The sequence below is a fragment of the Strix aluco genome, chromosome 9 (assembly GCF_031877795.1).
Source record: "Strix aluco isolate bStrAlu1 chromosome 9, bStrAlu1.hap1, whole genome shotgun sequence".
In the NCBI taxonomy this organism is placed as follows: Eukaryota; Metazoa; Chordata; class Aves; order Strigiformes; family Strigidae; genus Strix; species Strix aluco.
Window position 1 is genome coordinate 26,556,801 of NC_133939.1, and position 24,656 is coordinate 26,581,456.

Below are 24,656 nucleotides of genomic sequence, written 5' to 3' on the forward strand. Positions count from 1 at the left end.
TTTTGCCAGCGCTTCTGGCACCTGGAGAGGGGTGAGCACAAGGGTGGTGGAACGAGCTGGCCCCTCCAGCCTTCACTGGCCACTTCCCTACACGCCTTCTCTAGAGCGGTTTTTGGGACAAAGCAAAGACAAGAAAACAAATCCGAGGAAATGCATCTTATTTCGTTATTTTTAAGTATTTAGCTTGTAACCGTGGGCAAAGGCTGCTTATGTAGAAAGAAACCATTAGGCTATACGGCCACCTCCTGGAGGACATCGGTATGGGCTCGGCTGTGGGAGCCACCCGATGGGTGATGGTTCATGTGCGACTGGGCAAGGAAAATACCCACGCGTCTCTGGATACCCCTGCCTACCTTGTGACCAATGCATCGGTTTGATTTTAAACAGCAGGGGTGATTGTCTGCTTTTCCCCCAGTGCACTGAAATGAGTATTGAGAGTTAAGAGTTTGAGAGCAAAACCTTTAAAAATACTCGTCTGAGAAAAGGCAAAGGCATTATTTTTTAGCATAGGAAACATAGCTGTCATGTGTTTTTGTTTAACAAGGCCTGAGGAAGTTACTAATATTTATTTGAGCTGCTTTGTGGAGCTTTTTAGTGCTCTTCACATTTCCTGCTGAGACAGAAATCAGCCAGATGGATTTTGGGAATTTCCTTTCGGCAGAGCCTCACGGTGCCGGCATGCGCTTGCTCTGGGTGCGCGGACCGAAGGAAGCGTGGCCCCTTCGCCCCCACGCAGTATCCTGCACCCCTGATGGGCTCCTTCCCAGTGCCTGATGTCACTTTTACAGGGGTCCAGGTGCCACCGGCCTGGGTCACCACCTGCAGCTTTGGCTGCTCACGGTGTTTCTTCATTCAGGACTGATTTTTCCTTTGATTCCCGTTTGAAGCTAAGGAATAACCAGGCGTGCTGGTTTGTATAAGCCTCTCACCTCACAGCTTTCAGGGCTGCGTAGGTGATTGAAATAGGGGGTTTGGATGGCTATGGTTTAATCAGCAACATCTCACATCTGCTTTAGTACCTTTTCCCAGCGCAGCAGGAGTTATCTCCCTTACGTGGATCACTCAGGGATGCATTTTATGGCTACTTTGTACATGGGTTTGGTATAACTAAGCATGCAAATTGCTGGTGATATTTGCAGTCATCACGCAGCTCATTTTGCAGTAGAGGCTGTTGAAAGCAATCGTCCTTTTTATCCTCACAGAGCCCAAAGCACCAACAGCTTTGCGGCTGGAAGGAGCAGACCTGCCGTAGTCGAAGCTGGCACCTCTCCAGCAAACAGCAGCCAGCACCCATGCCACAGCAGGGTCTGACCACACGATTTTGATCCTGTAACACTCACTGGTAGTGGCTTGTGCCTCTTTATCTGTTGTGGTAGTCACATTGCTTTATCTTTTTTTTTTTTTTTTCCAGATATTCTACAGGGTGGTAGCAGATATTGAACCAGGAGAGGAGCTCTTACTGTTCATGAAGAGTGAAGATTATTCACATGAAACAATGGCTCCGGACATTCATGGTTAGCCACTTCTTACTGTCTAATCTAATAGAAAATTTCATTGATATTAAGCAAAAAACTAGGGAAATTTCTCCTCTGTTGGAATCCTTTTGAAACCGAGGATGGCTTCACTGCAGCCAGGGAAGAGAGCTGGACCACGTTTGTATTTGTCTTCTGCCCTCCTATTTCTCTGAAAGCTGTTCAGTGAATAAACTAATATTATCACAGCTCCTTCAGTCACACTGAAGGGTGAGTCTGCTCTCAAAAGTAATGCCAACCCTGGCATTGGGGGTTCTCTGTTTATTTTCTTCATCAGTCCATCATTCCAACCTGATCCAATCAGGAGTAGAGCTTCATTCAGTGCATTTCAATGCAGCTGAATGTTGCTTCATTCAATGTTGCATTTTCTACCTGCTAATCTGATGAACTCTAGTTTGCACAGTTGATATTTCTCGGCATTGCATCCCTTCAACTCCTAATGCTGTTCAGGTTTTACCCTCACTTACTTGAACCCCCCTAGCAGAAACAGAGTTCTGCAGATGTAACAGGGCAGTAGTAAGGCTTCAAGATTGAAATGTGATCATTGCAAAAGGAGAACAAGAGTCCATGTCCTTATCTCTAGGCTGTCCTGCTCCTGCAGGGTTTGTATGGACCCTGATTATAGGTATTTTTTGTCACTTAGCCAAACAACAGGTTTTCTGTCATCTTGAAAAGAGAAAATCTCAGGTTGTTAATGTTGCTGTCACTTGTGAGAATATTTGAGCCATTCTTCCTCCTCGCGCTCATTTGTTACTCATCCGATGTGCAGATTCTGGGTCTGAAACTCCTGAGCTGTTCAGAATTGTCACCCACCTCCAAAAGCTCCTTTTGCTTTGCTTCCTGTTGGGCAGTGGGTTATACAGCCACAGCGGGGACTGGCTGTAGGATATCTGCTTGATGCCCATTAGGTTGCAATTTATGCCAATGTGGACGTTTTACAAATTCTCAGTGATTCAGGGACAGTACACAGAAGTTTTCCCAGTGCAGGAGGTATCAAGGGCTGCACTTTCTTATAACTGCCTGTAAATTTAGACCAGTGTCTTTTGTTCTCTTAAAAAAAAGGTGGGGATTATTCATTCATTCTCATTTGTTTTTGTGTTTGGTTTTTTTTCCCACAGTGGTAAGTTTGTTTAGTTACTGCTAAAGAAGTCCCCCTTTTCAGGCATAGTGTTTTCCATGCCTAGTCCCTATGGTCAAGTATCTATTGTATAAATGAAACCAAAGGAAATCTCTGCAGTCACATGCAGGAATATGTCCCACAGGGCTAATTTAGCAACAGACCGAGCCCAAGTATTGCTCATGGACAGTGGACAACAGAGTCCTAAGATGCTTTTGCTGGATCAGCTCAACTGTCAAGTAGCAATCAGCTACATCTGAGATTTCAGTCAGACTCGTCAGTGCCTTTCTGACTCAGAGCCCCTGGGCATTTATATCTGCAGGGCAGGTAGCACTGGAACCAAACCAGGGCATCTGGTTCCTCATATGGACCATCAGTAGAAAATCCAGCAGAAAAAAATACATTGGGATGCTCTTCTCTAAGTTTGCTTTTTGGGATTTTCTTCAGATAATCTATTGTTTTGTGGGAATTACTAAGTAATGGAATGCAATATTCATTCCAAAATGACACTCTAGCCATCTTCTACACTCGTTTTCAGTAAGAAATGTGACCGATTTTATGGAATTTAAAGCAAGGCTCCCTGTGTTCGTTACCCCAACTTCATGTGCCTCTGGCTTACTTTGAACAGGGTTGGGTGCTACAAAAGGACTCTAATGGAAATGAAGAGGCTTTTAAAAACTCTATAAACACCCTTTTGGCTATTCTAGGTGCTGATGCTTTCATCTAAGTCAGTCTCCCTCATTCAGAAATGCAGAGACTGACAGCCTCCTCTAGATACCCATTTAGACCCTGTATATCCCCATTTAGGATAGTATATAAACACACTGACTTTTTTCCTAAGCGAGGGTTAGGGAACCCTATTGAATGTCACCCAGGCAATTAACAGGTAGTATTGCAGTCATATATTGTAGAATTAGAGCATTATTACAAAGTGTTCTAAGGCATCCTTGTTTCTTTTGAGCTTCTTCTCTTTTTCACTGAATAGCCATTTATTTAACCACCCTGTCGTAGAACTCCTGATGGGATGGTAGTTAAAAATGACTGAAAACTGACATGGTCTCCCTGTACCCAACCCCTTTGTCTTCTAGAGGAGCGCCAGTATCGCTGCGAGGACTGCGACCAGCTCTTTGAGTCCAAGGCTGAGCTTGTAGACCACCAGAAGTTCCCCTGCAGCACACCTCACTCCGCCTTCTCCATGGTGGAGGAGGACTTCCAGAAAAAGCTTGAGAATGAGAATGACCTTCAGGACGTGCATGAAATCCAGGAGTGTAAAGAGTGTGACCAAGTCTTCCCAGACTTACAAAGGTAGGAGTAGATGCTTAAAACGTGATTGAATGAGGCAAATTCTGTAATGGCTTCAGTCAGATCATGCAGGGCATCACCCAGGGCAGAATCTGATACCTTCATCTTCTATACAAACCAAAGATGAAGATGAATAAGACTTCTGTCCCAGTTGGTGTTTTATGGCATAGAAAGCAATGGAGTCTCAGTCAGAAATTTGGTCCTTATAATGAAGTCCTTAGTGGGGACCTTAAATTAAGAACTGGATCTTCTGATAATCAGATCTTTAGCTGGCATGAATTGAGCTGGTTGCAGTGAAATCAGAGGAGTGATTACAGTTCAGATCAACTAAGGTCTAGGATCCTTATTTTTAGGTAGAAATCACTTTAGAACATTTCCAAGGGCTGTTCACTGATGCTACCAATTTTGTCTTTGCAAACAAGCCATGCTAGTTAGAGGCAGGTTCTAGATGTTAATATGTATATGTCTGTATGTTAATACATATTTATAGCTGTACTGTCTTGAAACACTGGGGTTCATCTTTTTCTTATGTATATCTGCCTGCTGAAACAGATAGACTCATGTGCATATGTACCTGAAATACGCATAGAATGTGAACGGAAAGTATGACTTTTATATGCTGATTCGCATATTTCCTGTCACTATAGTTTTTGTTGTTATTTAAAATACCATATTGTGGTGCAGATTATGGCAAATATTGCAAATTACTGAAAGATTTTGAGAGTACACTGGAACTTCTACAGCACATCCCTCACAGATTCACATCTTAATGCTTTGAGGGCTGGGGCAAGGTTGACTTCAGCCAACACTTGATAGTAATGTTGAGATATCTCAACAGCAAAATCCTGGGCCAGATCCTCCACTGTGATGAGACAGTGCATTTCTTAGGAAGCTGGTTTGTAGCAGCAGCAGACCTGGGCTGGTATCTCTTGCTTTCAGCCAGAGTCTGTAGCACAGCTCCCACACTCCCACAGTGTCTTATTTCCTCTCCAAGTTGTGTGGGCACAACCTACGTGACTATTAAGAGCCCTTTTAGGGACAGCAGTGTATTTATTTGCATTGCTTAAAAATCATATGCCTCTTAAAAATTGTCAATATAGAGTATTTGGTGGGTTCATATATTTCACAGAAATCTTTGCTAGTCCGTGATTCAGGATGTTGTGGTGTCTGTCAGAGGTTAGCATGGATTTGTGCACACCCGCTTGTGCACAAACGCCCCTTTGAACAACTGCTCCTGGATGCTTCAGGTGCTGGCTCTGCAAGATGGAACCCTCTCTCCCAAAATACAGACTCCTCTTGATGGAGCAGAGGTGGCTTGGCATCATGCAGGGGGTTTCAGATCAGTGTGTCGTATGACCCGATCCTTACGCTTCCGCAAAATTAATGATGCCAAAATTAAAACATGATGTGCCAAACGTTGCTCCCTGCATACTAGGTCAACCCTGCTGAGTGGGAATTTGTGCAGGCACAAGGTTTTATTCACCGGATGATGTAGAGCAGTATGTGGCTCCACGTGTCTAATTTTCAATCTGATTGATTTGAAAGGGCTGATGTAGGTAGATCGAGTCGAAAGGGTTGCATCACTGTGGGTGAGGCAGGAGTCTGGACTGTAACATTTTTCCACGTTGTGAGTTATTTGGTGTTAAAGTTCTTTTCTGCCTACGAACCAGAGGACAATATCTAACATATGGGAATCATTGAGGAAATGTAAATTTAGCTTAAAATATTAAATATTGAAGAGAAAGGGCAGAAAACAAAGAACAAGTCATCATAAATAGATGGGCAGTACTGTGAGAAAGAGTGAAAAATGAGAGAAAATGCAGTCATTCTCTGAACTCTTGAATTATTGAAAGGCTAATACACCACAAAGACAGTTCACAGCGAAAAAGTACTGGAGTGTGCTATATCCAGATTATATAAAACAAAAGGCCAGAATGAGCCATGCTTGAGGGTGTGTGTAATTAAGTGGAGAAAGAGCTGAGCAGAAAGATGGAGATCTGGGGGGCCAAGACTGCCCAGTGCTGATGGCAGATCACGTAGCCATGGCAGGTGTCCGGGGAGCTGGTGCCAGAGCCGGGGACAGGAGTCTGTCTAGGTCTTACAAAAAGTTTGTTTACCAGTGTATGATGGAGAGTCAATTGTTATAGAAGTATTAGGAGAGGAAGCAAGAATTAATTTTGTCCCCTGAAGGAAGGAGACTGAGAGGCATAGAAGAGCATCGCAGGGTGAAAGCATTTCCATTACCTGTGGCTGAGAATAGAGGTTGCTCTTTCAGCTGCATGACCCAAATGGGGCTGTAAACCCAGTGGGTTTTGTCCACTGATTCAGCAGAGATCGGTGGGAGCTTCACATGAGGAAAGATTGATCTGGTTTGACATCACAGACTAAAAATCCCAGTTTCCAGTGGCTTTTCTGTGAACGCACTCTTACATTATGTAGTGATCTTTTCTCAAGCAATAGTGTGAGTTACAACTCTGTATGTGACCGAGCAATACAGGTGATTAAAAATATATATTTGCTACAAATGAAGAATAAAACAGGAATTCAGAAAATTCAGAGACGAAAATGAATTCAAAGATGTGCAACAAAAAATAGGTGAAGATTGAATACCCTACTAATAGACTGAATAAACTACTAAGAAATGAATGAATAAACAGTTACACAATTGAATACAGTTAATAATAATCAAGTATAACTTCAGTCGCAGTGTACTGTATTTAGAGGCTTCTTATGCTCATCCTGGCCTACTCCAGTGGAGTTATTCCTCATCTATTCCAGCTGTAAGAAAAATTGACTCCAATCTAAGGAGTAGAGTTATGTCAGGTGGTGGGATCCAAGGTGTGTTTAGATGGGAATTCATAAGGTAGAAATAATTCAGACTGCAGGAAAGAATTACTAGAGTGAAATACTGAGAGGCGTATGAAATAATCTCCTTAGGGAGCAATGGCAGCAGCATCTCGTGGAGCATTTGCAGGTGGCCTGACAAAACACAAGAGGATGTGTTATTCTGGTAGGGAGGAGGATGTTCTGTCTCCTGGGTGGGGTGAGCCTGGTACTGAAAGGACTTGGGTCTGTCAGGATTGGGCTTTTGGGGCTTTTTTTGTTGTTTTTTTTTTTTTTTCCTGTAATTATGTGCTCTGCTGTCTCATTTTCCTGTAAACCACTGATAAACCTATGTGTGTGGGACACCTCACTGAGCCCTGTTCCTGTTTCTGCAGCCTGGAGAAGCACATGCTGTCGCACAGCGAGGAGAGGGAGTACAAGTGTGACCAGTGCCCCAAAGCTTTTAACTGGAAGTCCAACTTGATACGTCACCAAATGTCACACGACAGTGGGAAGCACTACGAGTGCGAAAACTGTGCCAAGGTACAGTGAATTTGTAGGCTGCCTGGCGGTTCTTGTGCTGCTGGGTACATGGGAGCATGGAAGTGGGGATGCCTGGGGCCAGGATGCAGGAGGGCACAGGGCTTCTCCCATGCTCCAGATGGTTTCTCAAGGATTTGCACTTCTACTTTATGTTATTTTTCTATCCTGTACTAAGTGAACGCAACTATCTCATCTCTAGAGCATCTCTTTCACTTCCCAGTCCAGGGCTTTGTGTGTAGATTATTTGTATAGGATGTGGTGCTCTGCATCGCTTTTTATCAGATTCCCAAAGCTTGGGCCTTTTGCATGAGGACTACCTTGTTTTTAAGTAGTTTTGCTGCAATAATGGGAATTTTATATTGAGCTGACACTCGTAAGACCAAGCCCTGGGTTCTAGGACTATGTCGTGTACAGGATTTCTTGCTGTCACACACACAGTTGACACTATAAAGTATTTCTATTGCAGTAATGCTCAGAGGTTTCAAGCAGCCACATTTTGACTTGTTTTCTGTGAAGTCCCTGACCTCAAAAGCACAATTTGTAATGGCAGGGTCAAAAGCATCTGCTGCAGTGGCTGCAAAGGGGTTACCAGATCCACCAAATACTTGGCTGATCCTGGGAAAATGAGGCCCCATCTCACAGGCACAGCTCCCATTGACACCCATTAGTGAGGGTTTTAATCTTAAATACTCTCAAATAGCTCCAAGGTTTGAATTTTAAAAGACTCTTGTAATAACTGGCTTCTTCTGCAGTCAAGTTTCTTGGTTAATCAGTACTCATTTCCTAGCAGGTTTTCACGGACCCCAGCAACCTTCAGAGGCATATTCGTTCCCAGCATGTTGGGGCTCGCGCTCACGCTTGTCCAGAGTGTGGCAAAACCTTTGCCACTTCTTCAGGCCTCAAACAGCATAAACACATCCACAGCAGTGTCAAACCTTTTATATGTAAGTCTTCAACTAAACGTCTTTGGTTAAGTGTTATTTCTTTTGTTGTAATGCAGCATAATCTGGAAGCAGGAGGTTGTGTTGTGCTCCCTTTGAATTTCCCACTGGTTTTGCAGGGACTGTGAGTTATTAAATGAGTTCTGGGTAATTTGTAGTCTAATGCAAAGTGTTGTTTTCATACGATTTTCCTTTTCAGACAGACACTGTATGCTGTATAAATGTACCTGTTGTCCCAGGGATATTTTTCCATGCACAGTTGCAAAGAGCAAGAGGGGAGAAAGATTTAGCATGAAGGAGCCATGCCACGCTCAGCGGCTGCAGCCTCATTGCTTTGCGCTGTGCCAAGGTGGCTGCTCTCTTTCCTGCTCCCCTGCACGAGCAGCAGCCCTCTGTGCTGGATCCGGCTGTTAGTGCTGGCACAGGGGAGGAGGTGGCAGTGCCAAGGTGGGCAGGGGAGGATGGCAGTGGCTGACACCACAGTCTGGGAATCAGGGAGACCCAGCAGTACCTGTAAGGCTGCTTTGCTTTAGGAGTTAATTTTGAGCCACAGGGTCTCCACAGCACAGGAGTTGGAAAATAAACCTTAGAGGCAGTGAATTTCAGTCAGAGGAGCTTGCCACCCTCCTTGAGGCTCCTTTGCATGCCCCAAATTTAAGTATTGAGTTGAGTTATTAGATCTTTGCCAACAGCTGCTCCAGCAATAAAACTTGTCTCGTATGTGGGCCTGACTCTGTACTGGGCTATAAATCGGATCCTCAAAGTCTCACGGGTTGTGTTTACTGCTGAGCCAGAGCCTGCTAGGAGATGGGGGAGCTGGGTGCACGGTAACGTTACAGGTTGCTTTCTCTCCCTTTCACCAGGGAAGCAGAGGCAGAAAATATTTAACAATATTGTTCTTGGTAGTGCTCATCTCCACCACACTCTTTCCAGGCACCTGCTGTGGCTTGAAAGGCACCTTGTGACCATCTCCCCTACTTGTCTGCTAAACTTCTTAATCTTTTGCTGGTCTGGACAATAATTTACCAAAATATCAACACCACAGCTGGACAAAGTGACGGCCACATGCTAAGATAATTCCTCCAGAGGAGGAGTATTGGCTTGAAAGACTAATTTGTGCAAAATCTGTATACCTGCCGTTGGGTTAGATAATACTTTTGGTTTGGGCTTCTTCAATGAGAAAATGTATAACTAGATCCAATAGTAAATATCACTAATAATTTTTAAACCTGATTACAGGTTAAGTAATTACACTTAAAGATTATAATTATCAGAAAACTGTAACTTCTGGCTAGGTAGGGAGTCTTCAGATGGTCCTGTTGCAATGCCCTATCTAAAAGTCGGTAAGTGGCACCTCTCATAAATGAAATAATCTCTCAAATGCTCCTTGTTACTATTTATTCTGATAAATCAAAACAGCAACCAGTATTCTTCATATGTACAGTGCGAGGGATGAAAACCCGTTGAGCAACCTACAAATAACAGCCATGTAATTGCAGAACAAAAGAGTTTGGAGACCACATGTTTGGTAGGCTTTGCTGAGCGATGGGAGGGAGGTAGGGTCACCTAAAGGAGATATCTGTTTTCCACCAGAAGGCCACACACCATGATTTACTCGTACCAGTCTGTTTATGGCAACTGTCTCTTATTACAGTACACCGCCCAAGCTTGAGTGAAAACTCACCAACACTAAGGTAATTACTCACTGCCTTCACAAAATCTCCAGCCTCTCCAAATAGAAACCACATGCCATAATAGACTGAACATATTCAAAATAGTACTTACAGTAATTTTTTTAATAAGCAGAAAATATGCAAGCTTAACTGCTGACTAATTTGGGGTCCAGAGATAATCGCGGTACAGAGTGTGCAGAGGCATGAGATGAATTTTTGCAATTTGGGAGCCAGATTGGGAGTCTGTGTTAAACCTGGGGTCTGTAGAGCAATAAAAGCTGCAAGGAGGAAAGCTTCTCTTACAAGTTAGTTGCCTAAAAGTATGGCACTGAGATTTAAAGGTTGTAATAAGGTGTAATAGGAGAAATCAAACCCAGCTTCTGTTGCTTTGGTATGTGGAAGCAATTAGAGTTGATAACCATCCCCCATCTACTAAAGTTTAAGCAAAACTTTGCTTGGAAATAAGTGTCATGTGATGAAAAAGAGGTAGATCTTATAACAAGAACTTATCTGAGGAGTCCTGTCTACTAGGAATATCTACAGAGGTTGAGGTGGCACAATCGATTCACACAGAGTCTTCTCACTGATGCTGTGTGACATGCAGGCTTTGGGTGATGGTCCCCAAGAGTAAGACTACTCTGGGGAGTAAGGACTTGGGACCTGGGCCCAAAATTTCTTTGACAGCCTTGAGAGCCTGTAAATTGAGTAGGCTACCTATTAAATGCAAGAGACACCTTAAGCAATCAGCACCTCATTAAATAGTTTTCAGTAACTTTTATGCTCAAAAAGGTAAAGTCCTCAGTAGAACTGTTAATTGTTTGATTGAGGTTATAATAAATATTTACATTTTTTAATGGCATTGCCATTATCGGTTTAGTTTAGTTTAAAACTGAGATAAAATATATTTAGTCAAATGATTAATTTGCATCTCCCTTCATAGTTTGTAAGGATATCTCTCAATTGTAAATGCGTATTTTTGCTTTTCTCCAGAGTAGAATATTTCTTGGTTCTGTTGATTTTTGAATATATTAATGGAGAATAATAATTTAATAATGTATTGATGTTTTTAAGGGAGAATTTCCAAAACTTTAGGAAGACCAAATCTGTGCTGATCCACCCCTTTTCACCCGCTTGCCACTCTAGCCTACCTGAGTGAAGCATTATATTTAATAGTCATGTGAATAAGAAGCAGGCCCTCACCAAAACCTGGTAGAAGATCAAGAATTCAGAAAACATTATTTGTTTTTAATTATACATTAGACTAACCTTGTATGCATTGGAGAGTTTTTTCCTGGAAAAAAATATATATGGTCTGATGCTCTGCTGCTATGTGTTAGGCATAACTCTGTCGGTGCTGGTAGAGTTATTCTGCTTTACACAAGGAGAGGACTTGGCCCATAATATCCAAGATGAAGCTTGTGCAAACCTATGGATATGTTACTCAAGTAACCATTTTGGTCAGTTTAATTTTGGTTTCTGTGATCAACCTAATGGGAGCAGGGGGAACTTTTTGTTTAAGACCTCAACAGTGAAGGTAAGGGGCCTGATTCTGTACTGTGAAGTATGAATGTGACTTTTGTTTGTGGGAGAAGAGACCTTATACCTACAATTAGGCTGAAAATAGGAGAAAATAGAAGAATCAGAGCTTCGTACTGGAACAAATAAATGACAAATAGTTCTATATTAAGTTAAAAATAGTTCTCTGTTAAATAGGCAAATAAAATATTTTTAAAGAAACAGAAAATACTTATCCAGAGAAAATCAAATATTTTCAAAGAACTAGAATCCTTCTCTTCTCTTCTCTTCTCTTCTCTTCTCTTCTCTTCTCTTCTCTTCTCTTCTCTTCTCTTCTCTTCTCTTCTCTTCTCTTCTCTTCTCTTCTCTTCTCTTCTCTTCTCTTCTCTTCTCTTCTCTTCTCTTCTCTTCTCTTCTCTTGTCTCTTCTTGTCTCTCTTTTTACTTTCTCTTCCATCTTTTTTCTTCTTTATTTTTAATTTTATTTTTTTCTTTTCTTTCTTATTTTTCCTTGTGAATGAAGATTTCCAGCAGGAACAGTAACTGATACACAGCAACAAACATTCTTCCTGAATTACCACATCGCAAATTTCCTGTGTTTGGGCCCAATTCTGCACTCTTTACCCCACGAATTGTCCCGGGGATGTCAACGGGACGTGAACAGGGAAAACGGGTGGATCAGGCAGGATCAGGACCTCAAACAATAGGAGCATTGTTGCTCAGATATGAAGCAGCCTGCTGAAGAGGTAAACAGTTAAGAGATGACAACAAGTGGTCAAGTTTCTCAAGGGCAGAGATTTAGAGGAGCAGGAAGGTTAGCGCGGGCCCCGGTGCGAGTGGAAGTTAGAGGACGTGATTGCAGTTCATGGGAACCAAGAGTGCAGGATGGGATACATTCAATTCAGTTTCCTTTGCAGTCTTAAAATAGAGCCATTGTAAATTATGTCAGTCTGTCTCAAATCATGAAAATGATTGTTAAAAAGGCCTCAGAATACACAATGTGTATTGTTGTGTGGCTTTGATGTGTGAAAGATGAGAGCTTATGATATAACACAAATTAAATAAAAATAAAGTGGCCACATGCTTTTTCCTGGCTGGGGAAAAAAAAAAAAAGGATTTATTACAGCGGGATAACACTGCTTACTGATAATGCTGCTGCCTTGTTTCTAAACAAGACTGGAGCTGATACTGTTGGAAGCAAGGTAGTGCAGAGGAATGGACAAATTTTAGCGTAATGAAGAGCACAAGACATAGTACAGCCTTGGGACTTGCCCGATGCCCCTGCTCATCTAAAGGATGCCAAAAGGGGACATAGGAGGGTGCTGGGGAGCTGAGTGTTATTCTCTTCCAAACCACGTTTTAACTTACAGACCTGTGATTTGGTTGCTGCCCCAATTTGCTCCCTAAGGTTTGTAGCAGCCAAAAAATCAGGGACCTGCAAAATCACGTTTGCTTAAGTGATGTGATTCACTCTTCATAGTGTCTCGTTCTGCACCACCGGGATCGCTTTCAGCCGCCTCCTCCTGCAAATGGTTGCTGGAAGCTGTGCTCCGACCTGCCAGGTGTCGCAGGCTAGATCAGGCCCATGAGCTCAAGGTAGATCTCCTCCCCTCTGTGGTTTCAGACTTTCTCCAAGTGCTGCTTTTGTGAGGCTGAAGCTATTCTCATCCCACAGGAGTTTGAAAGGAAATCCATCGAGCTGTTTTGAGCATCAGACAGGCAAATAAATACAGCTGCATTCTTAAAGGAAATTGTTGTTGAAATATAGTGTATTTTTCCATGTGCAAGAGACAAATAAGAAATATGAAGACTAATAAAGTTATTAAGATGTGGAATTTAGAGTTACAGCATCCCAGGCACCTGTAGGGACTGTATGCATTACACAAATAGAAATGCTTTGGACATATGAGAGTACTGGATTGACGCTACTCAGGCTCTAGCCTGGACTTTCATGAGATTAAATTCTTCATTGTAAGTGGGAAAAAAAAGTTGTTTGTTAATAAGGTTATGCACTTGGAAATACCTGATTGTCTCCTCCTTCACCTCTTTCATATCCTTGTGGTCTTGCAGACTGAAAGCTCTGTGAGACAGCTCTGTCTATCTCCTGTCTGGTCCTGCAAATATTTATTTTAATGACTAACTTTCCATGTGTGAATAGTGACATAAATGGATGTCATTTGAAGACATGAGTGCTCGCTTGTGCAGGAGCACCGTGGGTTCATGCGGTGTTACAGCACCGAGCCGCAGCTCTTGGCGGGGTTCTGGGTGGTAATGCAATACAGAATAATGGTACCGTATATGCAACACTGCAATACAAAGAGCAAACAAGGAAACTTTGTCTTTTAGTGATTTCAGACCTTTTCTGGTTTGTTGGAGTGGGTTTTGGTGCTGTCTTTAGACATTTGTCTGCTTGGATGCCTTGCTTTGGAAGAGTACAATAGCTTTTTGTACATTTGTGCACCCAGACTTCTCCTTACAGCTTCCTAATTGACATTTGGCGGGTAAAAAAATGGTGTTATTTGCAAAATTTTGAGGGTGGGGGCAATTATCATAAAGCCTGAGATGTGTTGTTGTTGTTGTTTACATACAGGTGAGGTCTGCCATAAATCCTATACTCAATTTTCAAACCTTTGTCGTCATAAGCGCATGCATGCTGATTGCAGAACCCAAATCAAGTGCAAAGACTGTGGACAAATGTTCAGCACTACGTCTTCCTTAAATAAACACAGGAGATTTTGTGAGGGCAAGAACCATTTTGCAGCAGGAGGATTTTTTGGCCAAGGCATTTCACTTCCTGGAACCCCAGCTATGGATAAAACGTCCATGGTTAATATGAATCATGCAAATCCGGGCCTTGCTGACTATTTTGGAGCCAATAGGCATCCTGCTGGTCTTACCTTTCCAACAGCTCCTGGATTTTCTTTTAGCTTCCCTGGTCTGTTTCCTTCAGGCTTGTACCACAGGCCACCTTTGCTACCTACTAGTTCTCCTGTTAAAGGACTACCAAGCGCAGATCAGACAAACAAAAGTCAAAGTCCCCTCATGACAAATCCTCAGATACTGCCAGCCACCCAGGATATTTTGAAGGCACTAAATAAGCAACCATCAGTAGGGGAGAATAAGCCAGTGGAGCTTCAACCAGAGAGGTCCTCTGAAGAGAGGCCGCATGAGAAACTCAGTGACCAGTCAGAGAGTAGTGACCTTGACCTTGACGATGTCAGTACCCCCAGTGGCAGTGACCTGGAAACCACCTCGGGCTCTGATCTGGAAAGTGACATTGAAAGTGAGAAAGAGAAATTTAAAGAAAATGGTAAAATGTTCAAAGACAAAGTAAGCTCTCTGCAGAGCCTGGCTTCAATAAATAATAAGAAAGACCACAGCAATCATTCCATTTTCTCACCATCCTTAGAGGAGCAGACTGCGGTGTCAGGAGCGGTGAATGATTCTATAAAGGCTATTGCTTCTATTGCTGAAAAGTACTTTGGTTCAACAGGACTTGTGGGGCTGCAAGACAAAAAAGTCGGAGCCTTACCTTACCCTTCCATGTTTCCCCTCCCATTTTTTCCAGCATTCTCTCAATCAATGTATCCATTTCCTGATAGAGACTTGAGACCGTTACCCTTGAAAGTGGAGCCCCAATCACCCAGTGAAATAAAGAAGATCCCAAAGGGAAGCTCTGAGTCTCCCTTTGACCTCACCATAAAGCGTAAGGAGGAGAAGCCACTTACTCCCATACCCTCAAAGCCAGCAGCCCCTTCTGCGGCAAGCCAGGACCAGCCTCTAGATCTCAGCATGGGCAGCAGAAGTCGAGCCAGTGGCACAAAACAGGCTGAGCCTCGGAAAAACCACGTCTTTGGAGAAAAGAAAGGAGGCGACCTCGAGCAAAGGAAAGCTTCGGAGTCCTCCTTGCAGCATGCGAGGCCCACCCCGTTCTTTATGGATCCCATTTACAGGTAACGGGCTGTCTGCTTCCTTTGGGCATCCTTTGGTACAGGCATCTAGGTCTGACAGGGCTACCTGCCTGCAGATGCAGGACAACCCCGTCCCCTTCCCACTGTCTCTGGAGGTGTCATCCCACCACTGGGGCGTGGGGTGGCCCAGGCTACATGCTGACCTGTGCACCCCACCTCAAATTGAAGCTGCTCAGAGCAAACCCTGGGTCTGGTAATGCTGCAATTAGCAAGTCTTCATGGCTACCCTCATTGCAGTGAGTCATTAGTTTAACCTGTGTAGCTTGACATGCAGAAGTTGAATATACTCTCTTACCCAGAAACAACTGTCATCAGTATTGAATATATGTATATTTACTGTGTATTTGACATCACTGGTTTGCCCCAAATTCCTTTTCTTCCAGAATGCTGCCCACTTGCCTTTACTGCCCTCTGCCTCACCCTGGAAATTAGTGAGCGTCTCACCAGGGTGCCAGTTGGACACCACCTTTCTAGTAGTCCTGAATTAAATAGGAGTATCTCATAAGTACAACAAAGAAGCAAATTTGTCCTAAGGTGTATAAAAAGTATGGAAATTGAGAGTGATTTCTGCCTTTTTTTTTTGCACTGATTTGATCAATGGGTTGATTTAGCTGGGCATTTCATTAATATAATTGAAGGCGCAATGTCCTTGCATGTACAAAGCCAAACCAGGGGGCTAGTTAATCTGATCTACCTTATAAAATCAATGGGAGCCTTGTCGTTGACTTTGATGGGTGCACAAGCAGACACTGTCAGTGAGCTGAGGTTTAAAAAAACCTGTGGTAAAATCCTGATCCCTCTGTGTTTCCCAGTAGTGCCAAGATGGATCTCACTGGGATCTGGATTTCACCTGTGTCCTGTGTATGTCAACCCCTCTTTGCCCTTTGCCTTTCTGCTCATATATCTGTGACCAGCCAAAGTCATGCATCTAAATTAGTTTAGAGAAATATTAGCCATAAAAATATTTGTCTGTAATATAAATGACTGATTTTACAGCCTATTGTTAAAAAAAAAAAAAGTTACAGCCATGTGAATGATGTTAATTTCTTACTTTATCTGAAAAAGAAATGCTATGGGCAAAGTTTTTGTAGAATGCTCTCGCATAAGACAAGAAGTATGCATTATGAAGAAACAGGATGTGATGCTATTTACTGAGATGGTTTTATTCATACCAGATTGATATCTGTATTAGACCAGAGGTTTTCTTTGCGTCATATTCATTTTAAATGCCTGAAGCAGTGGAAATAATGATCTGTGTTTTATGGTCCTGAATGACAAACTAATGAAATCTAGCAATTAGTTTGGCATTACAAACTAATACAAATTCTATCAGCGTAGCACAAGGCCAGTTGTTACTGAGCCTTCCTCTGCCATGAGTTACATCTACATATGGATTACAGGATCTATCCCTTAAACTGTTCACATCTCTAACAGAAGAAGCAAAAACCTCAAATTTCCACACTGCTTCTAAATTATTTGCTCTGTGTTTCACTGCCTAAATGCCCACAAGTTGATCGCAGTCTTTGTTGCTGGCATATCAGATTCAGTGCATTCCTACAAGCCCGCCTTTCTCGCCCTGCTTGTGCACGGCTGTGCACGTGGGGAGGTTTCCAGGATGGTGGGTGCAGTGTCTCACATGAGCAGATGAGAAGGGACCCATTGCTCAAGGGTCCTGTTGCTTTGAATTCCTCTCCTCTGAGTGGAGAGCACACTCAGTTGCCTTATTTCTTCCCACAGTTGTATACGGGAATCAAGAGTTGACTCTACTTCCTTATCTTTTACCATCATCTCTGAGAAACAAATTACTTGATGTATAATTGACTATTTTAAACATGAATAGCTATATAATTATTAATATTTGAGACTGGTTCATCACAAGCAAATCTAATTTTAACATTTACAGAGTAGAAAAAAGAAAGTTAACTGACCCACTGGAAGCTTTAAAAGAGAAATACTTGAGACCTTCCCCGGGATTCTTGTTTCATCCACAAGTAAGTATTTTGGGAATTTTAATGTTGTAAACAAGCCTGTTGATGCTTCAAAGCAGGTGCAGAGAAATGAATGCAGTCTTAGTCATTTTTGGATTTCCTAAACCACACAGCTTTTGCTGTACCATTGTGGTGGAAAAGCATAAGCATTGTTCTGAGCTTCTTGATGTTTTGCAGATGAAACAACATGTTTTGATTATAGAGGAAGCCAGATTCAAACTACATGTATGTTTTAGAACCGTGTTCCTCCAAAACCGTAGCGTAGCTACCAACACTTGCAGCTACCCATGTCTTCTTCAGCACTCTCCCATGCTTTGGGCCATTGCAGTGGAATCAATATTTTGACTACAAAGAGATGACATAGATTCAGAGTTGGGCCAGCAAAGCTGGGCATCCCAGCTGTCAATATTTAAGGAGTCCTAGAAAAGAGATAAAACCTTCCACCCAATGCTTTCAAGTCTCATAATGCAAATGCTCCATCTTTTTAGGTAGCCGGTGTGGGCTATAGAGTGTGCAATGACTTTGTAGGATCCCTGCTCCTCCATACCTGAAGATGTGCTATATGTGAGGGCTGCTGTCTTGTTCATAGGCCATAATCCTGCTACTTATTTGCTGAATAACAAAAATTTAGGAGGGCGTCCCTAAAACGGTGTAACAACTGCAATGTGTATGTAGTACAGAAAGAGGACTTGTATGCAAACTATATGTTACTTTTCTTCAACAGCAGTGCAGCCTCATTTTACCTTCATCCTCTTTGCTCAAGAAGATTTTGCTCAAAGTTTGGGTTAAATCTTATGCCTGAAATAAAATGCTCTATGGTATTTGTAAATTTGAAACCCTTGTTGACTATGGGCTCATCCAAATAATGACACCCCATACATGTATTTTAAGTGCACAGCCAGGAGCTGCTGTCTCTGGTTCAGCTTCCACTGAATTCCTGGGCAAATCGTGCCAATAATCTGCCACACTTGCTTTTTTTTTTTTTTCCCTCAGTGAAGTCAACAGTTGTTATATCCTAAATTGTATGGAATATATTCTGAAATATGGGACTTCTGGAAAACTAGGAAGAGCAGCTGGTGGCATATGTAGTTGCAGACACAGAAACATAATGCTGTTGCATGGATGGAGAGTGCAGAAAAGCACCCTGTTCCAGTTCCAGTGCCTGAAGGAGGTGATGGAACCGTTAAGTATTAAAATTACTGAGGATTTATGTACAAGATTTCATAGCAGCTCAGCATCTCTTGCTGAGTTACCTTATTTGCCCAAGTTAGAAAGCAACAAGTAAAAATTCCCATTTCACAGCAGATGGTACTAATGCACAAACACACAAATGGGCTCAATCCTCTTTGTGTCCCCCTGGTGTAAAACCAGGCTGGTTCCTCTCCATCGAGGGAGCGATTCTATTAGAGCAGCTAAGGTGCTGTAAAGTAATAGTAAATTATTTAAATGAGGGCATTTTAGGTACTCTATCGATGGTAGAAATTATTATTTTGCTTAGTGCTAGCTAGCTTTTTCAGAAGGTGTCAATTGATGTCCTTTAGTGAAGTTGGATTCAAGATGCTCTGAAGGTGTTGCCACAGGTTGGTCTGGTAGGTGGCATGGTTGGTGGGTGGGAAAGGAGGCTATTTGGGCAAAATGCACTGTTAGGAGTTTGGCTGTAGTGGGCGGGGAAGGAGTTGAATACTCCGTAGTGTTGTATGGCTTTGAGTTATGTGGGGAACTGGAGAAGGGTTAATGGGAGTTAGGCGAGGATGATGTAGGTGTGCAGGTGGAATGGAGACATTGGACATTTTGCCATTAGAGGGAAGGATGTTGGGATTTCGCCCTTCATCTTTTTTCACGGAGAGTTGGTTAAATCTATTGTTGGTGCCCAAGGAAGGTCTCAGTGCAGTCACCAAGTCCTTCAGCATGAGCAGGAGGTGTCGGATGCCACCTCCCTACTGCAGTGCCAGCCAAGGTGGGGCAGAGCCAGCACTCTCTGTCAGGAGGGAAGGCTAGTTGTGTACCCCCATTGCTGAACCCTTTCCTCCACATTTCTCATTGTGCAATAGAAAAGAAAAATCCATGGTAAAGACTGGCTTTCATTTTATCTCTTACCTAGGTGCTAGGGATAACGTCTTTAGCTTGGTGTGAGATGAATGGATACAAAGGTCATGGGTGTAACATGCACTCTTAATACATTGTAAAAAAAACCCTAAACCACCATCACATGTCCTGTCAAAAGAGTAGATGCCAAAATCTGCTTTCTTACTGACTTTAATAGAAAGGAGTCTTCTGTTTGCAAAGGCAGAATTTGGCTCAGTGTTTATAGAGGACTGGGGAATGGCTTGCAGAAAAGCTGTTTTTCCTTTATAGTCCTGTTCACCCCTGTAAAAGTACAAGTGTGGAGTGCACCGCAAGTCTTCATTTTCTGCTGGCAGGATTTATATATAAAATATGAACAAAATTATTGTTTGTGTCCAACAAGTTTCTGTAGATGAATTTATTTCTGAAACTTGCCATCTGATGAAGCAAGAATTAATTTTTTTCAACTGGCTAATACGACAACTAACAGATGGATCTTTAAAATAGGTTTCTGAAGTAGAGATTAAAGACATAAACCCTGCAGTCCTTACCCTGTCTCTGCCTGGCCAAAATTCCTCCCAGTGCTAGTGGCCCAAAAGCTATGAAAATTAGATCATTTAATGGTATTTCACAATCATTTGCCATTACAAGGATTGCATTTTTAGGGAGAGACTATCCCGATGCAACAAATCATTCAGAATAACGTTTTAGTTAGTATCTTTAAGTAAAATCTTAATTAGTAGATTGATTGCAATGAGGGTTCCAGTGCAGGAATAATGTGTTGTTTTTGTTTCAATTTTGCTCCCAGTTCCAATTGCCTGATCAAAGAATTTGGGTAAGTTCATTGCTTATATTTTTGATTTAATCATTGTGAAATAAATTGCATAAGAAAAATATAATATGAAATATAACTTACCACTCAATTATGGAGCATGCCATGCTTTCCTACAGAGTGTTGTAGCTGTAGCAGATAAATATCTTCTTATGTCAAATTGGCTTTATTTTTACCTACCTAATCCTGCTGGTTTTATTTGGTGAAGGCAATGGGAGCTTTACCTGAGTGAGGGTTTCAGAATGCAGTCTTTGTTTATATTTAACTGAAATTGTTCCAAGCTGTTTCCTTCAGAGATTACAGTGAAATTTTCAGGCTGAAATCTTGTTAGATTGCAATGGTTATAAATATTTAATCATCATTCAAGACATTAAAATACAGAGCCTCAGAGGACTTCACGTTTCTATCTCGCATTGACTTCAGTGGGAGTTAGTCACTTTAATAGCTTTGAAGTTTTGAGCTTAATTGCTCATTGCTGTACTTAAAGCAGAAATAAAATACCCATTTATTTGCTCTGTTTGGGTCAAATTTGTCCTGTGTGTGTACTTACATCCTCCCCCTTATGCGAATGGGAATTGTGCTTTTCATACTATGGGATAAATTTGATCTTGCTCTTCTATTTTTATAAAATGTTATTTTTAATACATCTAAATTGTTCATGAAAATAAAAGAACCACAGCAACTGCTTTTGCAGATGCAACTTTAACACCGTGTTTTGCTCTTACATTGCTGGCTCCTCAGCTGCAGCGCTGAACCCATAAATACTTGTCCCAGATTTTTCCCAACCTTCAGGCTTCAGAGGAGAGAGCTGGAGCCAGCCGGCTGTGGCTCGGGTCCTGACTCACTCTCGCTTATCCCTCGCAGTGCGACGTGGACTAATTTCACAAGACGAAGCCAGAATTTCGCAAAATGAGATCTGAGATCTTCATGTGCTCTTTCCCACGTGCGTCTCTGCACGGGGCTAGTGCAGGAGCCCTCAAAGGTGCTGCCCCTGCAGACAGGGGCTTAGCCCTGCTCTTCTCTGTGTGCCTCCATGGCACGCTTCAAAAGCAGCAATGGACATTTGCTTTGTGTACATGTGGCTTTTAATCCCATTTTATTCCTGTAAAGCGATGGTTTATGCAGCTGCAAAAGGTGCACTAGCATCCTGAGATGAAAGGAGCTAAGCAGGCACCGAAGGACTCCTGTGAGCACCCATAGGTGCTGAATGAGCTCAGCAGATAGGAGGTAGGGTTAGATGCCAGACTTGGAGAGCACAAAAGGTGGTTCCCAAACATTTTCTTTGCAGTAGAAGGAGTTCAGTGTAGCACATGAAGAGGCCATGGTAGGATTTGTCATTTGGCCCAGGCACCCTGAATCCTCTGCTCTCGGAAAAGTGGTTCTTCTTGGGCATATTTGGGAAGTTGAAAAACCTAGTGCAGCCTGTTTCTTCTGTCTGCTTTCCTTGACATTGGCTTGGTCCTCAAATTTCCATCATCCTGCTTTTTTTTGTGAGCGTATGTCTCCTGGCCGTGCTAGTGCTTTGAGCGGCTGCAGCAGAAATAGGTATTTAAAACATAAAGTGCCTAGAGCAGGATGCTGATTCGTGGATGAATCTTCATCTTGAGGGGTCTGAATATGTCACACGAGCCTTTCTATCTCAATTCACAGTTGCATGTGCCATATATTTCAATATTATTTCAGATTGTTTTTCATTGTTTGGCAGGAACCCTATAGGGTGAATCAGTGGGCAACACTCTCTCATGAATGGATCACGATTTAGTCTGTAGACTCTTTCACCCACTTCTGGTCCCATCAAGAGAGGGTTGCTGTAAAGAGGTTCTGTAATTATAGTCAGACACTATTTGCATTAGCTTTATGGAAAAACATTGTAAATAATTAAAATTATTTTACAAATAAATGAAATTTGGTGAGTGCATTAACAGAACTTTTTTTTTTTTTTTTTTAAATGGGGCTTATTTTAGAACATGATCTATTCTGTTAGATTGGCTAAATCCCCACCAACTGCATTAATACAAATAGAGTTATTCTGGAACTATACTGCAGATCAGCAGGAGTTTCTCGCTACTGCTTCATAAAGTTCAGCCACGTGTGATAGGTCTCTTGAACGTGAATATAGCTCAGCCAAGTTCCATGGCTGGATGTCCAAATACAGACGGTTTCAAGACAACAAATTCACAAGTTGTAGATTTCTAGAGAAAGCATTATTACTTGAACTGTGGGGAGGAAGAAATCCTGAGCTTTAGTAGTTGGGTTTTCAAGATTTCTCTAAATAACACTAGTAAAAATAGAAAGCAAACATTTGAACAATTTTTTTTCCCATGAGTTACGGCCATAAAGTCAGTTGTTTTTGCGATAATAGCAATGAAGGAGTTGCGTTTGTAAAACATGAGGTCATGTAATTCATGACATTGTCTGCTAGATTATTTCATATCATCAGGTTATTCTTAAAAGGCAGCAACAACAAACCTTTGCTTTATTTATGCCACTTTTTCTCCTGTTGGTTAATAAATTTTAAGACAAATGTTCAAGGCCCCTGCTGATGATATCTTGCCCGTTGAAATGTTTATAAATACTCGTTTTAGCCGATTATGGTAATGTCTGCATTTTTGAGTCGGAGCTGGGGAATTGCGACTGCATATTAGTTTGCGTCAGTAGGAGGTTAATAGCCTCTCAGGGAGCGGGAGGGAGGTGGGGGAAAGCTGCTTCCTTTTCCAGACATCTGGACGCAGATAGAATCAACAACTCTTATATATGTAAATCAAAAGTTACTGTTCTATATAAAATACTGTCATTCACTGACCTCAGATTAGGAGCAGACATGATTTGTCCATAAGGCAATCGCTGTATGTAAAATATGTAATAGGATCTTCTCATTCTCCTACCTCCACGGAGAGCTTTCTCTATGGACATGGCAATTATACTAATCCCATCCTTGGGGTCAAGCTGTGCCTTCCTCCCTATGCCCCATTCAGGGATTGCCACAGCCCTTGGGTGCTCAGCCGGGGTGCAGACCCCTCCCAAAAGCGCTGCCCAGCAGCTCGAGCCGCATGCCTGCCTCACTGGTGCTCCCCAGGGACCATTCCTGGAGAGACAAGGAGGTGACCGCGAGCACCCACCTCACCTCCCAAGAGCTTGCTCCCAACAGCTTGCTCGAGGAATTTGGTGGATTTCTGACCAGTAGCATCTCCATGGTCAACACAGCTCCTACAGAGGCAAGTCTTGCTTTGCAATCAGCTGTAATGGTGTTTTGAAGGAGTAAGAGCTACTTCAGTTCTATTTCAACTGAAAGAGGGAGTTTCATTGTGGAAGAGGGAAAGTCATCCCCTGGGTTAATAAGTAGTCCAAAAAAGAAACCTTGGGAAAAAAGGGTAAGAATAAATTAGTGATTTTTACAATCATAGAAGATTATCAGTGAGTCCACCTTGGGGTGTCGCTGGGATCTGAACTGTGACCTATGTCTGTAAATGACATACGAGGAAGCGTGACCAGGCAAAGAGCAAAGTTTGCAACTGTTTATTTGGAATAGCTAAATCCAAAGCTGACTCTGAAGATTTTGCAGAAGATTCACAGAAAACTGAGTCACCAGGGATTAAAATAGCAATAAAACTCAATGTCAGTAAGTACCAGGTAATACTGAGCGGAAAGTGTGACTCTTAACTCGTGTCATTCGGGAAAAAGATCTTGAAGTTGATAGTTTTATGAAAATATCATCCGAGTGCTTAGTAGAAAGGAATTAAAAACATCATTATGTTATACTGCCTTCAGGTCTTGAATACAGCTGAAGTCCCTCTCAAAAAGGACATAGTAGAATTAGAAAAGACACAGAAAAGTGCAACAATAATGATCAGAGGTAGGGAACAGCTTCCATACAAAGAGACTAAGTAGATTTAGATTTTTTCAGCTTGGAAAAGAAATGCCCGAGGGAGCTGTGCCCCAGCTCTGTGAGACCATGAATGGTGAGCAGAACCTGAATGAGAAATGGTTATTCATTAGTTTTAACAATACCAAAAAAAATGAGAGGCACCCAGCTGAATTATCAGGCAAAAGGCTTAGAAGGAACAAAAGACAGTATCTTTTCATATGCACCTAATTAAATTGGTGAACTCTCCTTGACAAAAATATAAATGGATTCGAAAAGGGTTTAGCTGAATGAATGGGAGCAGCAGCCACCAATGGCCGTTCAACACCATAATCAAGATGCAACCTCCAATTAAGGCTTTTGCACCTCTCATTGCTGGTGTGTGAGAGAAGACACTGGGGAGAAGGTCTGTCCTTTGCCCACCCTCCTGCACATCCCTGGGGCCACTGCTTGAGACCAGGGTACTGGCTTCCCAAAAGTGTGTCCCAGGTTTA

At 42.3% G+C, this 24,656-nt stretch overlaps 1 protein-coding gene across 7 annotated transcripts in view; it reads left to right on the forward strand.

Moving 5' to 3' along the window:
* The window catches only part of MECOM (MDS1 and EVI1 complex locus), a 345,545-nt gene that overhangs the window by 307,123 nt on the left and 13,766 nt on the right, over positions 1-24,656 (forward strand). For 2 of the 7 annotated variants that reach the window (XM_074834309.1, XM_074834313.1), the window contains 7 exons: positions 1,412-1,514; positions 3,738-3,954; positions 7,170-7,317; positions 8,105-8,261; positions 14,036-15,398; positions 17,320-17,407; positions 20,277-20,303. In XM_074834309.1, the coding sequence (XP_074690410.1) occupies positions 1,412-1,514; positions 3,738-3,954; positions 7,170-7,317; positions 8,105-8,261; positions 14,036-15,398; positions 17,320-17,407; positions 20,277-20,303 (2,103 nt within the window). The remainder of the gene's footprint in view (positions 1-1,411; positions 1,515-3,737; positions 3,955-7,169; positions 7,318-8,104; positions 8,262-14,035; positions 15,399-17,319; positions 17,408-20,276; positions 20,304-24,656) is intronic. The other 5 variants (XM_074834310.1, XM_074834314.1, XM_074834311.1 and 2 more) reach the window with 5 other exon arrangements.